At 39.7% G+C, this 15,576-nt stretch overlaps 1 protein-coding gene across 9 annotated transcripts; it reads left to right on the top strand.

Moving 5' to 3' along the window:
• The first annotated feature begins 296 nt into the window (after positions 1 to 296).
• On the top strand, positions 297 to 11,730 carry LOC116255425 (DNA (cytosine-5)-methyltransferase 2-like). 9 transcript variants are annotated; one of them, XR_004172859.1, is made up of 5 exons: positions 313 to 572; positions 780 to 898; positions 1,103 to 1,168; positions 1,251 to 1,362; positions 2,034 to 2,453. XR_004172859.1 is itself a non-coding variant. In XM_031631242.1 (4 exons), exons 2-4 carry the CDS (start codon positions 1,048 to 1,050, stop codon positions 2,154 to 2,156), a joined length of 396 nt encoding a protein of 131 aa, XP_031487102.1. In that variant the 5' UTR covers positions 297 to 431; positions 780 to 1,047; the 3' UTR covers positions 2,157 to 2,453. The 9 variants fall into 9 exon arrangements, 7 of the variants coding, with proteins under 7 accessions (XP_031487102.1, XP_031487105.1, XP_031487100.1 ...); XR_004172858.1 differs by having other exon boundaries at positions 1,994 to 2,453; XM_031631242.1 differs by having other exon boundaries at positions 297 to 431; positions 780 to 1,168; positions 1,994 to 2,453.
• The last annotated feature ends 3,846 nt before the right edge of the window (positions 11,731 to 15,576 follow it).

The raw sequence follows: 15,576 nt of genomic DNA, 5'->3' as shown, positions 1-15,576 counted from the left end.
AATGTTTCGTGGACATAGACTTATCTTGGCAGAAAAGTTGATTTGATTGCATTTGGGCAGGCAGTTGTGGAGCCACATATAGGTTATAGGCTGGTGTGGGCAACTAGTGCCTCAGTTTTTCTTTTTATTTACATTTAGAGGTGGTTTGATGGCAATGGAACAGGCTAGAACAGACACGTGCGTTCCATTTATTAAAATGTGCATCAAACGCTGTCCACGGAACATAACGGACAGAGCGGACACTGGGACAGGGGTATATATTTCTCCCCTGTCTTGTACCGTTCCGTGGTTAACCACGGAACTGACAGGACACTCGCTCGCCTCCCTCTCTCGATAATCATCTCTCTCTCTCTCATTTCTCCCCATGAGTGTTTGCACACTGCTCCTCACCGATGCTATGGAGATGAAGTCTATCTCTCCCATCACTCACCGTGAGTCGTTGCTCCCTGCTCCCTGCTCCTCACAATGCGCCAGTGACGGTATCCAGCGATTGATTGCTATTTGCACTCTTTCTCCCTCTCTCAATACCTGGATTTCTCGCCCATCTCTTGCTGCTTACCGTAGTTTAGCAAGTATGACTGTTCTTCACCATCTATGTTCATTCTTCTCCCAATCTTCATCTTCTGAACGAGGGGTTTAGGGCATAATAGAAGGCTCTCGTCTCCTACTCTAACCGATGACCATGATTTGGAGCTTCATGAGAAAGCCATAGAGTTCTCTCTCTCATTCTCTTTCCCTCCAGCTTCTGCCCTAAATCCCATAAGATGCTTCATTTGCAGGCCTTCTACAGCCTTTTCGTAGCCAGCTTCATATCCGTCAAATGACACATTTCAACCCTTTGATGGCCAGCTTCATCCCTATATTCATGGAACGCCGCCTCATTGCAGCCCTTCTACAGGTAGGGCATAGATTTCTCTCATTCACTCTATCTTTCTTTCTCACCCTTTCTCTATCACTCATTGTCTACTTCCCTCACCGAATTGTATTTTAGTAGGAACAACACATTTGTATCTCTTTTGAAGTTATGTATCAAGACTTGCACTCCACATGTTTGATAAAATGTTTCATCTATGGGACTCTGTTTACAATAAAATATCTTCAGAAGTGTTGGCTACACTTGATATTTTTGCTGGATGTGGTGGTTTGTCTGAGGGGTTGCAGCAGTCAGGTAATTCTTTAAGGAAGAAACCTGTGACATTATTCAGGTGTCTTTGGTGACTGGAATAATAATTTTTTCTGTTGTGAATCAGGGGTTTCAATGACTAAATGGGCTATTGAACATGACGCTGCTGCTGCTGAAGCATTCAAACTTAACCACAAAGAAGCACAAGTGTTTAATGAAGACTGCAATGTGATTTTGAGGTGATTTAGCTCTTCTGTGCTTTTGTTTACTTCTTGCTTTCTTTCTTTCTAGTAGGGTGGTGGGAAGAGGAAGGTCATGCATGTCACGTGTCCTCTATTTCTTTTTGGTAAATATTACGTACCATTAATTGAAATGGATATATGGATTTTTTCCAGGTCCTTAGATGGATTTGTCTATGTTCTTCGATATAGCTACATAAATAAAATATGATGAAACTGGAAGCATGGCTTCATGCCAATACACCTCCTGTTGGGATCTTGATCTGAATAACATTTAGTTGGGTTAATGAATCTCTATCCGTCTTGTATTGTCTCCTGAGTCCTGATCAATTAATGTCTTGCCAATTTTGTGAACCTGATCATGGAAGAGCATATGGCATTTCTTTTTTACTGAAAGTGTTTAAAATCATTTAGCAAGAACCTATATTCTAGTTTTCTTTCTTATGAAATGCTATTTTTTGCTTTCTAACATCTCCACAACATTTTGGATAGTATTCTTTCCAGTGACATGATAGCGTTAGTTCATGAGCATAAGGAAAATTCATAATTTTAGTTTCAAGCGTATAAATTACCAGTTTCAAAGTTTGTACATACCGTTACTCATGTATTAGGTTCTACTAACACATCTTAGATTTCCATCACACAACATGGTACCACATTACCATGGACAGATTTCAGAATGTAAACAGAGGTTTAGAAGCTCCCCTGCAGTTCTTTCCACCAAAGAGCGGAAAAGTGAAGGCAAACATTTGGAAGAAGCTCAAGGCAGCAGTTTTCTGCAAGAAGGTTCATGACTCCATGGCTGCTGCAAAGTATTCTCGGTTGCCATAGCATCATTGAAGGGTAAAAGTTGATAGATATTGAAAGAAAAACTATCAAATACTATGTTCTTTATTTTTTCTTTTGAATGTATGTCCATATGGAATCTTAGTGAAAATTTGGTGATAAACCAACAAAAATTGTTTAATGTGTGCTTTTGTACTGTGCTTTATATTGTGGATTCTTGTAAAAAGGGCATCTTGTAAAAAGGGCATGACTTGGTTCAAGTCTCAGTAGATCATTGTATTAAGTTCTATATTTTAAGCATAGAATTGGGAAACTGGTCAAGTGAACTTTCTTTGAACGAACTATCATGGCAAGCTCTGATAGATCAACAGTCTTTTGCAATTGATGATCTCTTTGTCTCTCTCTCTATATATATATATATAGAGAGAGAGAGAGAAGAAGAGAGAGAAAGAGAGAGATATAACTATTGCTTCATGGCTATTCAAACACTTTTTTTGAGTATTGTTATAATGGAACAAGAGACTCCGAGAAACAAACATTGAACAGGACGAACAAGACAGACAGTACAGGTAGAGATAAAACAAACGCTGGATATAAGGGACATGATGTTCGTTCTTAAAATTGTCAAACGATGGACAGAGAACAACATTGACAGGATGGACAGAACAGCAGTGTGTTAGACAGGACGTCCTGTCTGTTCTGTCCTATGGTACAACCATCAAACGACCTCTTAAGGTCTTGTAATATTTACTTTTGTTATATATGTAAATGCTCATTCAGATATAAAAGTTTGTGAAATAGTGACTTTTCAGAAAATTTTTCTGTCTCGCCACTGAGCGGGGGCCATGTTAATCTCTCTACATCGTTTCAATTTTATTGGATTCTCCAAATAGACAAATTGATTGCATCAGAAAGTTGACATGTATTAGTGAATAAGATGATAGAGTCTAAAGAAAAAGACAGAGGCCAATTCATCAAATCATTGGACACAACAAAAGAAGCCACAAAGAAAGAGAGAAAAAAAAATTATAGTTGGAAGTAATGCTGAATAAATAAACTGGCAAACAAAATTGACGGGAGTCACAATCAAGCAAGGACCTCTTTATGTCATCATGTTTGTTCAAAGACCATATGCTTATGCTCAAAAACCATGCTTTATAGTGTTGTATTGTTCTTTCATGTTCAAAAGTTCGTATCAGCAGCCTCATAGTTGGATATATTAAACAAACATTTGAACATGTAAAATTGTTATCGGCCTCTTTATGTTGTCATGTTTTGTCCAAAAAATCGAATGTTTATACGAAAAAACCATGTTTCATAGTGTCATATTGTTATTGCATGTTCAAAAGTTGGTCTCAACAATCTCATAGTTAAACATATTACGCAAACATTTGAACCTATCGAAATATTTGGTAGTTTATGAGAACAAGAAAAAAGGTGTCATGAACTGTTAATGCACAACAATGCATTTAATCTAACAAATTGTTTGGTACCATTTGTGTTATTATTTCGCTACATCATTTTATGCATAGTTCAAGTCATGTGCTAAAAATGTTGGAGCTTTGCTAGAAATCTAGACCGTATCGACGCAGGACTATCCAGATGGAGAAATCCCAACAATCTTCCACTAGTTCAAGTCGATATCAAGGGTAAACAAAATGAATGGATTAGCCTTAAAATCCATTCCAAGGTCTCACCTTGTTGTCTTACAAAACTTCTCAACAAACAAATGAGAATACAAAATAAATAGACAACAAACTTAATGAGAATCAACAAACTGTATGTGATCACATTCATAAATATTTGCATAATAGTGTGTTTACATTGAACTACACAAACCCATCCTCTTAACATGTTCAAAGAACATACCAGATGCTAGCGCTTTAGTAAGAGGATCTGCAACCATATTTGTAGTTCCAATGTGTTGAATACACACTAGTTGATTCTCTGTCCTTTCCTTAACAACAAAATACTTAAGTTTCATATGCTTACAAGAAGTAGTACTTTTGTTGTTGTTGGAAAAAGACACTGCAGCTTCATTATCACAGTGAACCTTAAGTGGTCTATCAACGGATTCCACTATCTTGAGCTGTGAAATGAAGTTCTTTATCCAAATTGCCTGTGATGTAGTCTCATATAATACAATGAATTCTGCTTCCATGGTGTGAGCAGCAGTCACAGTATGCTTTTTGCTCCCCCATGAGATGGCACCTCCTGATAGAAGGAAAACAAAACCAGTAGTAGACTTTCTACTATCGGTACATCCTTCAAGATCGGCATCAGAATAGCCAATTACTTCTAAATGGTCCACCTTGCGATATGTCAACATGTAATCTTTTGTCCCTTGCAAGTACCGCATGACTCTCTTTATGTCCTTCCAATGTGCCATGCCTGGATTAGACTGAAATCTACCAAGCATGCCAACAGCAAAGGAAATGTTAGGCCTAGTAAAAAACTGCGCATACTGCAAGCTGCCAACCGTAGATGCATATGGAATGTTGATCATTTGTGCCTTTTCAAATTCGTCATTTGGACAATCATTTAGGCTCAATTTGTCCCCTTTAGCTATGAGTGCCGAAATATGAGAACAATTCTCCATCCCATATCTTTTAAGAACTTTATTGATGTATGTTGATTGGGAGAAACTTAAAACACATTTAGATCTGTCTCAACGAATCTCAATGCCAAGAACAAATGAAGCCTCACCCATGTCCTTCATCTCAAAATGAGATGCGAGAAAAAGTTTGGTTTCTGTTAGTAATTGAAGATCATTTGAAGCAAGTAAAATGTCATCCACATATAAAGTCAAAATTATGAACTTACTCCCACATGTCTTAAGATACACACATCGATCAATGATGTTTTCTATAAACCCAAAAGTCGTAATGACTTCGGAAAACTTAATGTACCATTGACGTGAGGCATGTTTAAGTCTATAAATCGCTTTATTAAGCTTGCAAACCAAATGATCTTTACCACTCTCAGAAAACCCTTTGAGGTTGATCCATATATACCTCTTCATCCAAATCACCATTCAAGAAAGCCGTTTTCACATCCATCTGATGTAGCTCTAAGTCAAAATGAGCTACAAGTGCAAGGACAATCCTCATTGACTATTTAGCAGAGACAGGTGAATATGTCTCATTATAGTCAATGCCCTCCATTTGTGTGAATCCTTTAGCAACCAATCTTGTCTTGTATCTCTCTATGTTGCCTTTAGAGTCCCTCTTGGTCTTATAGACCCATTTACACCCTACGGGTCTTACTCCTTCAGGCAACGACACAAGGCTCCATGTCTGGTTTTTAGCCATAGAGTCAAGCTCTTCTTTCATGGCATTAATCCAGTGCCTATATTGTTTGCTTTCAACGGCTTCAATGAATTTGGAAGGATCATCATCAACATCTATGAAATCACTAGGCTCTTGTAAGTATACCACATAGTTTGATGATATGACAGATCTCCTGACCCTTGTAGATCTACGAACATGTAATTGATCATTTTCAATTTGTATGTCCACATCCTGTTCGTATTCATCAGTATGATCTACACTTAATTCATCTAGATCTGATGCATTGCCTGTATGATTTGCATTCATGTCATCCTAAGAGACAACATAATCATACACATTTATATTCTCTTTATCAGGTCTACTTTCAGTATCCTGTATTTCCTCAAAATTGAGGTTTTGTAATGCATCTAACCCAAATGAGCCATCTTCCAGGAACTTAGCCTTATCTGTTTCCACAATATGTGGTGTATGAGATGGATAATAAAACCTATAGCCTTTCGATCTTTCTGGATAACCAATAAAGAAACCACTGGTTGTTCTAGGATCAAAGGCTTTTATGTAGGGGTTATACAATTTAGCTTCAGCAGGACATCCCCATATGTGCATATAAGAAAGAGAAGGTTTTCTACATGTCCATAACTCGTAAGGAGTTGTGGGAACAACCTTAGTAGGAACCCTATTCTGTATATGCACTGCTGTCCTGAGAGCTTCACCCCACAAGGTTAGAGGGAGAGTAGAGTAATTTAACATAGCTCGAACAATTTCTTTAAGCGTACGATTTCTTCTTTCAGCAACACCATTTTGGTAGGCGCTGCCTGACATAGTGTACTGAGGCACAATGCCTTCTTCCTTTAGAAATCGCGCTAATGGTCCCTCCCTTTGTCCTATCTCAGTGAACCTACCATAATATTCACCACCTCTATCTGATCTGACTATCTTGATAACATCACCGGTTTGTTTCTCTACTTCTTTCGTATAGTCTTTGAAAACTTGACACACATCGGATTTTTCAAAGATTAAGTAGAGATACGAATACCGAGAATAGTTATCTATAAAGGTGACAAAATACTTTTCGCCTGTGTAACAAGGAGGAAAAAGTCCACAAACATCTGTGTGAACAATTCCTAACTTTTCAGTACATCGCTCGACACCTTCTTTATATATGTTAGTTTGCTTTGCCTTTATCTAATCTACACATATGTCGTTATCTGTAAAATCAAGAGATCGTAAGATCCCTTCATTTATGAGTCTCCTTATTCTCTTTTCAGAGATATGACCCAAACGGCGGTGCCATAGCATATATGAATCATCCTTTATGGTACTACGCTTATTGCCAATTATAGTATGACTAGAAACCAACGATTCAGGAGATTGGATCTTCACATTCAACTTGTATAAACCATCAGAAAATATAGCAGAACCAATTTCAACAAGATCTTTATAAATCAACATTTTTGAATTTTCAAACTTTAAATAAAAATCAAATTTGTCCAGTCTTGATACAGAAATTAAGTTTCTACTATATGATGGAACAAAGAAAACATCATGAAGATCCAAAACAAAGCCAGTATCAAGCCTAATCTAGCATTCTCCTACAGCTTTCACATGTGAGCGCATTTTGTTTCCTGAGAAAATGCTCCTCTCATGTAGTGTTGGTTCTCTTTTGCTCAGAAAGTCCTGTAAATTATTGGCAATATGCACAGTAGCACCAGAGTCAATCCACCAGCTATTAATAGGAACATGTAACATATTACTTTCAAGTGAAACAAATGACATGTTACCTTTCTTCTCTAACCAATTCTTGTACTTGATGCAGTCTGACTTCTTACGCCCCTTTTTCTTGCAAAAGAAACACTTTATAGGGGCTAAGTTAGTCTGCGCAGTTTGAGAAGCAGTTTGTCCTGTTGACTTCTTCTTGGCACTCCTTTTCATTAAACTTTTCTTTATGCTAACTTTACCAGCCCCAGAATGAGAAACCATATGTGCACTTTGCAACTTCTCACCCTTCATTCTTTCCTTCTCTTCAACATACTTAGACATCAATTCATTGAATGTCCATTCAGTATTATGTGTGTTGTAACTGATCTTAAAAAGGAGTGTATTCAGCTGGTAAAGAGGTCAAAGTAAAGAATACCAAGAATGATTCAGAAATAGTCAACTTCATGTCATTCAATTGAGAAGCAATGTTCCTCATTTCTAACATATGCTGGCGAATGTTACCCCCTCCTTGATATTTCATATATATTAACTTTGACATTAGGGTACTAGCTCTGGCTTTATGAGAACTGACAAGCTGAGCCTCAACTGCATCCAAGAACTCTCTCACCGATCTATAAGGTGGGATAGCACCACGTATGTTCTTAGCGACCCTTGATTGCAAAAGCAGCAAGCTTAGTCGGTTAGAACGCTTCCACTTGTCAAAATACACTATTTCATTATGTGTACTTTCTGGTGTAAGAGGTGGTGGCTCAGGTCGCCTCAAAGCCATATCTAGATCCATATACCCCAATGTAAACACAACATTTTCTTTCCATTCAGCATAATTTGAATCAAGTAAAGGGATAGAATTTGAACCATTAAAATAAATAGATCCAGGCACTGCAGACGACAAAAGACATCTATAAGTTGACATGCATTATATGAGACAAACCATATAAAACAGTATATGAGACAAACCATATAGAACAGTAAACCAAATAAATGCTCTTTATGTCTACTATTTCCAAGACAAATACCCGGGGTCATTAGGATACTACTTTGGTAATATACCTAATACGCACATGTATTCCGTCTTAACTTTATCTAGTAAAACTAGGAAATGTAAATCCAAACTATAGTTAAGCATAACACCTTTGGGTGTAAAATGACAGAACTATGTAAGGATCTATTTTCCTATTTTACTCTACTTATTCTCTTGAACATAACACATTACCTTTGGGTAATTATGTTACTTCAAATGAGAATAAATACAACATGAAACACTAATGTGCATTTAAATCATGCGTAGTCACTTTGGTGAGGTATAACATGATTTAACTAATCATAGGTTCCTTACTAGGGCTGCACACGAGCCGAGTCGAGCTCGAGCTCGCCCAGCTCGAACTCGACTCGGCTCGAAATGCTCGAGCTCGAACTCGAACTCGAACTCGAGTAGAGTTCCTAACACGAGCTCGAGCTCGACTCGACTATACATACTCGAGCTCGAGCTCGGCTCGTTTAACTCGTTTAACGTTTGATTATTAAACCAATAGTCGAGCTCGACTCGTTTAACTCGTTTACTGAATCAAACCAATTGTATTACTGCTAACAGTTTCATCAAAAAGATATATAAAACCACCTGGCATTAATTATGTTCAAATTGTCAACAATTTTTGGAATACATTATACATACAAGCAATGACTATATCAAGTTCGAGATCACAACAAGAACAATCTGAGGGGCACAGTGGAAAATTTTAAGTTCGTGATACATTATACATACAAGCAATGACTGCAAACATACAAGCAATGACTGCAAACACCACCTCATTTTGATCTTTCTCAAACCTGTCAGGTCACCAAATTCATCAGGGAAGCTACTGATGGTTGCACAGTCAAACACATCAAAAAATCTGAGGCTCTTTAGTTTGATAATCTCACATAATCCAGGAGGTAGACATACCAAATTACTGCAATAGTCAATCTCGAGTTCTGTGAGCTCTGGAAACATGTCTACAATATTCAGTCTTGAATGGCGATTGGCCTCATCAACGTCACAAAAGAACAGTGATGATTTGCAATAATTAGACTTGGCAGAATACATGGCCAAGTCTCTTAGTAGATCATGCTGAAAAACAAACAGGTCATTGAAGATACCATCCTCAACAGCATCATTCCTACATGAATCACATTCTTATCAGAAATATAAACCAATATGGGGTTTATCGAAGACATGCAGTCAATCCAACATTTATCGACCTTGATTTCATACCTCATTTGTATTTTGCATGGCTGATCATTGCAGCCTGACCAATCAAAAGAATGAAGTTCAGAAAACAGTAATAGGGAAGGTTAAATTCAAACCAGTTGGACGGGTAAAGAATTTTGGCAACCTGTTACCGTGTTACGACATTTACATATGTGACTACTTGCATAAAACAAGATGCGTTCAAATGCTATGAACTTCCACCATTCACTAAGCAATCAGAAAAAAAAGGAGCAAAACTGAATGCAAATTGTGAAGGGTTCAAAGAAAACAAAGCAAATTTCATAGACAAAAAAATGTTAAGCTAAATGTGATTGTTCTCAAGATAATATTCTAGCAAGAAAAAACTAATTCACTGAAGGCTGGGGTGGATGTCAGCATTTTTTGAATCTCTGGTGAGATAATCTGATATTGAGTAGCTTAAGCTGCAATGTGAAGAGAATGCTGCTGCCATAGGGAAAGAGCTGTCACAGCCAGGGAGAGAGCTGCTGCCACCGGAGATGTTACTGTCACCGCTAGACTGCTCACCAAAGGGAGGGGCGGACGCAGCGTTTTCTGGTGAGAGTTTTTGAAGTTGAGCAGTTTGAGCTGCAACGAGAAGAAGCAAAAAGGTTTCAATTTACACAGTTAAAATGCTTCTAACTTTACTTCAACCAAAAAGCGTTAATTTATACAGAAATAAATGCCCCTCACATAACTTTACTTCAAAAATGATCAATAGAGGGATTAATCTGCAACTAGTTAGAGAAAATGACTTCTAGTGGTAGATATTGTACTTTGCAATTTGGTAGATCATGAAATCAATGGTTTTGTTTAGTTCGATAATAGAATAGGAAAAAGGTTTAGAAAAGGAGCAAACTAAGATGCCTTGAGCAATTATGCCAGATTCATGGCATAATGTAAATTAGAGAATCATATAGTCAACCACTAATGTTATCCGAAAGTTTATAGATTCTTTGGTTATAACATATAATTCATGGACTATAACCGATGAAGAACAAGAAACAATACACAGATATGATTACTGAATTTGAAGATCTAAAGTGAAATTCACCTAGCGACATTTCATCATGTTACTCATGGGCTCATGCAAATCAGATCACATGTGACATCTAGCTTTAGTATTTTTCAGAAAATCAAGCATTAACATAAAGCAACCAGCACTGCATACACGAGACAGATTACAAGAAGGACGCATATAATGCACAGACCAAAGCCACACAAAGCCACACGTGAAATTGGGTACCATGCCATTACCAGGTGAAACTATATTATTATATGTAAGGATTGACATTAGCAAGTGAAAACTAGACACCATATGAAAGCTTCACGGCAATTCTCTGTTATTTTTATGGGAGTGACTTTGCTTTTTTAGATACAAAAGCAGGAATAAATGAGATGGCAGATTTGAAAGTTAAATTCAAATTAGGAAATAATTTGTTGACCGTTACTATTAGGAAAGAAATTCCATGCATGATCCACCAAGTTCTTGTTAAGAGGATGAGTTCCTAAGAAATCCTGCCACTAGAGATGCCTCAACCTATGATTGGTAGATGTGCACAACAGCAAGAGAAATTGTTCTCAAGAAAAAGGCAAGATAGACCTGCCCTCCAATGATTCATCTCCTCATTACAGGTTTTCTTCCTCATCGTATGTATCAATGTCACAAGGAATATAACCAACAAATTTCATATCGCTGATCAGGCAATTAAGCATCTTATATATGTCCTCAGATCTTGGGTGAGCATGGTCACCAACAAGAAAATAAATGCCCCTCAGATCATGCTGATAAATGCCCCTCAGATTATCGAACTAAACAAAACCATTGATTTTATGATCTACCAAATTGCAAAATACAATATCTACCACTAGAAGTCATTTTCTCTAACTAGTTGCAGATTAATCCCTCTATTGATCATTTTCTCTAACTAGTTGCAGGTTCTACCTTTAGCTTAAAGGGCAGCAGCACATCCTTGCCGTTGTTTGGTACTGGAAGCTCAAACAATGGAAGCTCATCTCCTCTGGGTCTTGGTTCTTCATCTACAGAGGTTAACAAATCCAGTGGAAATGCTCTGCTTGTGATGCAGGAGGTCCCAGTTGAAACTGGTGAAGAAAGGCATTACCTTTTCGTGCTTTAACAGTTCTGTTGAAGGAAGGAACACCCTCTCTACATTTGCTTTGAAGTTCAAGGAAAGTGCTACCGTGGATGCATTTCGAACTGCTGTGATGGATCACACGGAAGAAAACAGCAAGTCTAGAAACACCCGAGAGCTCTCCAAAAGCATCAGATGACTAAGCATCAGAGAACCTGGTCATGTAACTTATCAACTAGAAAATGGTCCACTTAATTTTCCTTGTACCCTATTTGGTTAATATACCTTTGCTAGCACATATAAGTAGCATGACAGACAAATAACCAAGACCAAAGAAAGAGTAAAACAGAGCATATTTTGGGATTAGGTGAAGGCAGAGAAAAACATTATCTTCTCCACAGTTTTTCCTTTTCTTCCCTATTTCTCTTCTGCTGCCTAGATCCATTATGAGAACTTTCCGTCACAACACGTTAAACAATAAAAATGCATCAGTTATCAAGCTAGCAGCAAATTAACCAACTTCATCATAAGAAACTAGAGTGCCATTTGTAAACAGGAGAACGACATTATCCATAATAGACATAATGGTCCTGCTGCTAATGATGACAACGACAACTATAGGGGAAAAGGAGACTTCAATGTTCATCAGTACTTCCACCTAACACAAACAAGATAAAGCAATAAAAACAAAGAAAACTCTTTAACACAGTTCGGTAAAAGTTACAGAGTCGAGGGAAGTACCCAGAAAAACCAGACGATAACCTCAGCATAAATCCATAATTCCCAGATTAACAAACGACCGACCATAGTTCATGAAATAAGCGGCAGAAATACGAGCAAGCCAAGCATCATATCGCACATATACTCAATTTAAATGATGCATGATACCCTTGGAATCTTAAGTAAGACCCTTTAAATCAAGCACAAACCATGAAAATAATAGGCTACTGTCAGAATTCACCATAGACATCCGATACAACAAAGAGAAGGAAAGAGACTTTTGATGCGTCAACGGAACCAACAAAAAGTAGAGATTAAGGCAAACAGAGAAGGAAAAAAGAGCCATCGAACTTGCTACACTGCTGGCAGAACCTCTTCCTTGAGAGTTGGATATCACTGACTCACTGGAGAAGCGGAGAGGCGGGGAGAGCACACTGACGCAGCCTCGCAGGGCAGCAGGAGCGCAGAGCACAGGCGGGCGGAGAAGAAGCACAGTGAAGCAGGGTGGGAGCACAGGCGGAGAAGGAGGTGGGAGCCGAGAGGCCAGAGAGGGAGAGTCGGAGTCAGAGAGAGAGAGGGAGAACGAAAACAAAGTTAACGAACCCTAGAACGAAAAAAAACCCTTTCCCGTTCGCAAAGTGAGTCGTGACTAGTGAACCGGTTTTTTTAAAACCGGTATGTTAATCGAGCCGAGTCGAGCTTTAACGAGTTCGCAAAGTGAACTCGAGCTCGACTCGCTTAGTTAAACGAGTTGACTCGTGAACTCGAGCTCGACTCGTTTAACTAATGAAGTAGCTCGTTTACACTAACGAGTCGAGTTAAACGAGTCGAGTTCGAGTAACTCGACTCGTTGTGCACCCCTATTCCTTACATTAGCGTTATCGTACAACTTTATAATCATTGCAATAAAAATTAACTTTAGCATAATCCTAAACAAAACAGAATACAAGAATATAATATGTCATAATAACGCATTTAAAATGAAACACACGAATCATTTCTGCATAATCAACTTAATGCTATCTAAATTGTTCATTAAAGCTCCATAAAACATAATGAATCGGTCCCGTATCGATCTAAAATGATCAAACCAATCCATTAATCACCTTAAATGGGCATAAAAACACATATATCAGCTTCCTATAGCTTAGAATCGGTCCCGTATCAGTCCTAAATGGACCGAACCGGTGGAAAACTAGATGAATCGGTCCGAAAAGGGAAAGAACCAGTCTCAAACAACTATGAATCGGTTTGAAAAGACCCGAATCGGTTCTAAAACTGAATGAACCGGTCTGAAATTCAACTGAACCGGTTCAAAAAAGATCCGAATCGGTCCCAAAATGTCTGAATCGGTCTTGAAACGGATCGGATCGGTTCTAAAACGGACCGAATCGGTCCTTTTTTAAAAACAAACCGAATAGATACGGATCGGGATCGACAGGACCCGACCCGACCCAAAATGAAATGAAAAAAGCGGGCGGGCGGAAGACGAGCGGGAACGGGTTTTTTTTTTTTAACATTATGGATCTGGGTCGGGTCAACACGACCCGACCCGGGTCCAACCGTTCCCCGCTCGACCGTCTCCCGCTCGACTGAGCGAGCGGTTTCAGGCGGGGAGAAACCGCCGCTCCTCTGCAAAACGCCGAACGCAGGGAACGGCGGGTTCTTCTCCGACGGGCTGAGGGAAGCCTTGGGTTGGCGCCGGCGGGCCTCTGACCGGCCATCGCCCTCCTCAGCCATCGTCTGTCCCTGTGCCCTCCATTTTTCAGATTTGGGCACGACCGGTGGCAGCGGGAGGACGACGGGTGATTGGGTGGACACCGACGGGTGCCGTCAGGGCCGTCCGGCGACGGCGAACCCGCCGGTGGCCTCCCTTCCTGCAATCGATGTTCAACGGAACGGGTGATCTCCCTTCTTGCAGACACCCGTCGCCTTCCCCTTTCCCTGTTGTTCTGTCGACTGAAACGGTGCCGAAAAGACCACCGGCAGGCCACCCAACGGCGTGGGTGGCTGCCGGCGAGTCACGCCAGGACGCAGAGGTCCGGCCGTCGCCTAATGGCCGGCCAATGCCTGCCTGACGGCCGGAATCCGGCGCCCCTAGTTTCTGCCCTATTCCCTTTGAGTGAAGACAGTATGCAAAGGGAAACTGCGCAGCAGAAGCGTGGTGTGGGCCCATAACCCATTGTTGGAGCTTTGCTAGAAATCTAGATAGCGCACAAACGAAAGAAGAACCTGTAGAGGCGACCGCCGACATTCAGTCGGCGGCTGTGGGAAGAACGGCTACAGTCCCCGTAGAGTCGTTTCCCAGCAGCATTGGCGGCGGCGGCAATGGGTTTTTCTCCTCAGCCATAGCAGCCCAGTGATGGGGACAGGCAATTCACGTATGGCTAAGGGAACCGATTACCCAGACGGTAAAAACTGAATGTGTCTAACACCATCACGAGACACAAGTATTTATACTTAAGGGTCCGAAACGGATATAGACCCGTATCGACGCAGGACTACCGAGACGGGGAAATCCCAACCAAAAATAGTTATCATATACATGAATTGGCTATCATGAGAACATGTAGCTTACATGTTCACCGCATAACATTAGCAATATGTTTCAAACTGTTCTTGATGACATATAAATGAAATATCTCATGAGATGATTTTTATTTTTATGAAGGCATTGTATAAAGAGCATTCCTCCTCTCCTTAAGAAATAAAACAGCAGGCAGCGAACAGCCTTTTGCCCTCTCTGTTTCTTGTGCTCTGTTCTTTCGTTTGCACTCTGAAATTTTACATAGTATCAGAGCAAACTACTGCTGGTGTAGGTTCGTCTGCCCCAAATACTCCTGTTATCACACCACCACCATTGTCCTCAACATCAGAAATGCTGGCTGATCTGGTTAGTCCATATTTCTTGCACCATTCAGACAATCCAGGTGCGTTATTGGTTTCTCAACCTTTGTCTGGTGACAACTACTCCACGTGAGATTTGTCGATGGCTCAATCTCCAAACCAGCTGTTTCATCACCGTAATATATTTTTTGGAAACGTTGCAATAATATGGTGTTATCATGGATTATAAATGCTCGTTCTAAAGAAATTGCCACTAGTGTGATCTACGCTCATGTGGTCTGGAAGGATCTGCATGATTGATACACTCAAGGCACAGCCACACAAAAATTTCATATTAAAACTGCAATAAACAGGCATCTACAAGAGATCGAATCTGTTGTAACATACTTTACTAAAACTCAAGGGGCTTTGGGAGGAACTGTCTTCATATGAACCTCTGCCCATTTGTACCTGTGGTGCCATAAAAAAGTTTAGCAATCAACAAGACGAGGAAAAGGTGATGCAGGTTTTAATG

This window comes from Nymphaea colorata, chromosome 6 (assembly GCF_008831285.2).
Source record: "Nymphaea colorata isolate Beijing-Zhang1983 chromosome 6, ASM883128v2, whole genome shotgun sequence".
Classification (NCBI taxonomy): domain Eukaryota; kingdom Viridiplantae; phylum Streptophyta; class Magnoliopsida; order Nymphaeales; family Nymphaeaceae; genus Nymphaea; species Nymphaea colorata.
The sequence above is the reverse complement of the archived record's forward strand: the minus strand, read 5'-3'. Positions and strand labels throughout refer to the sequence as shown.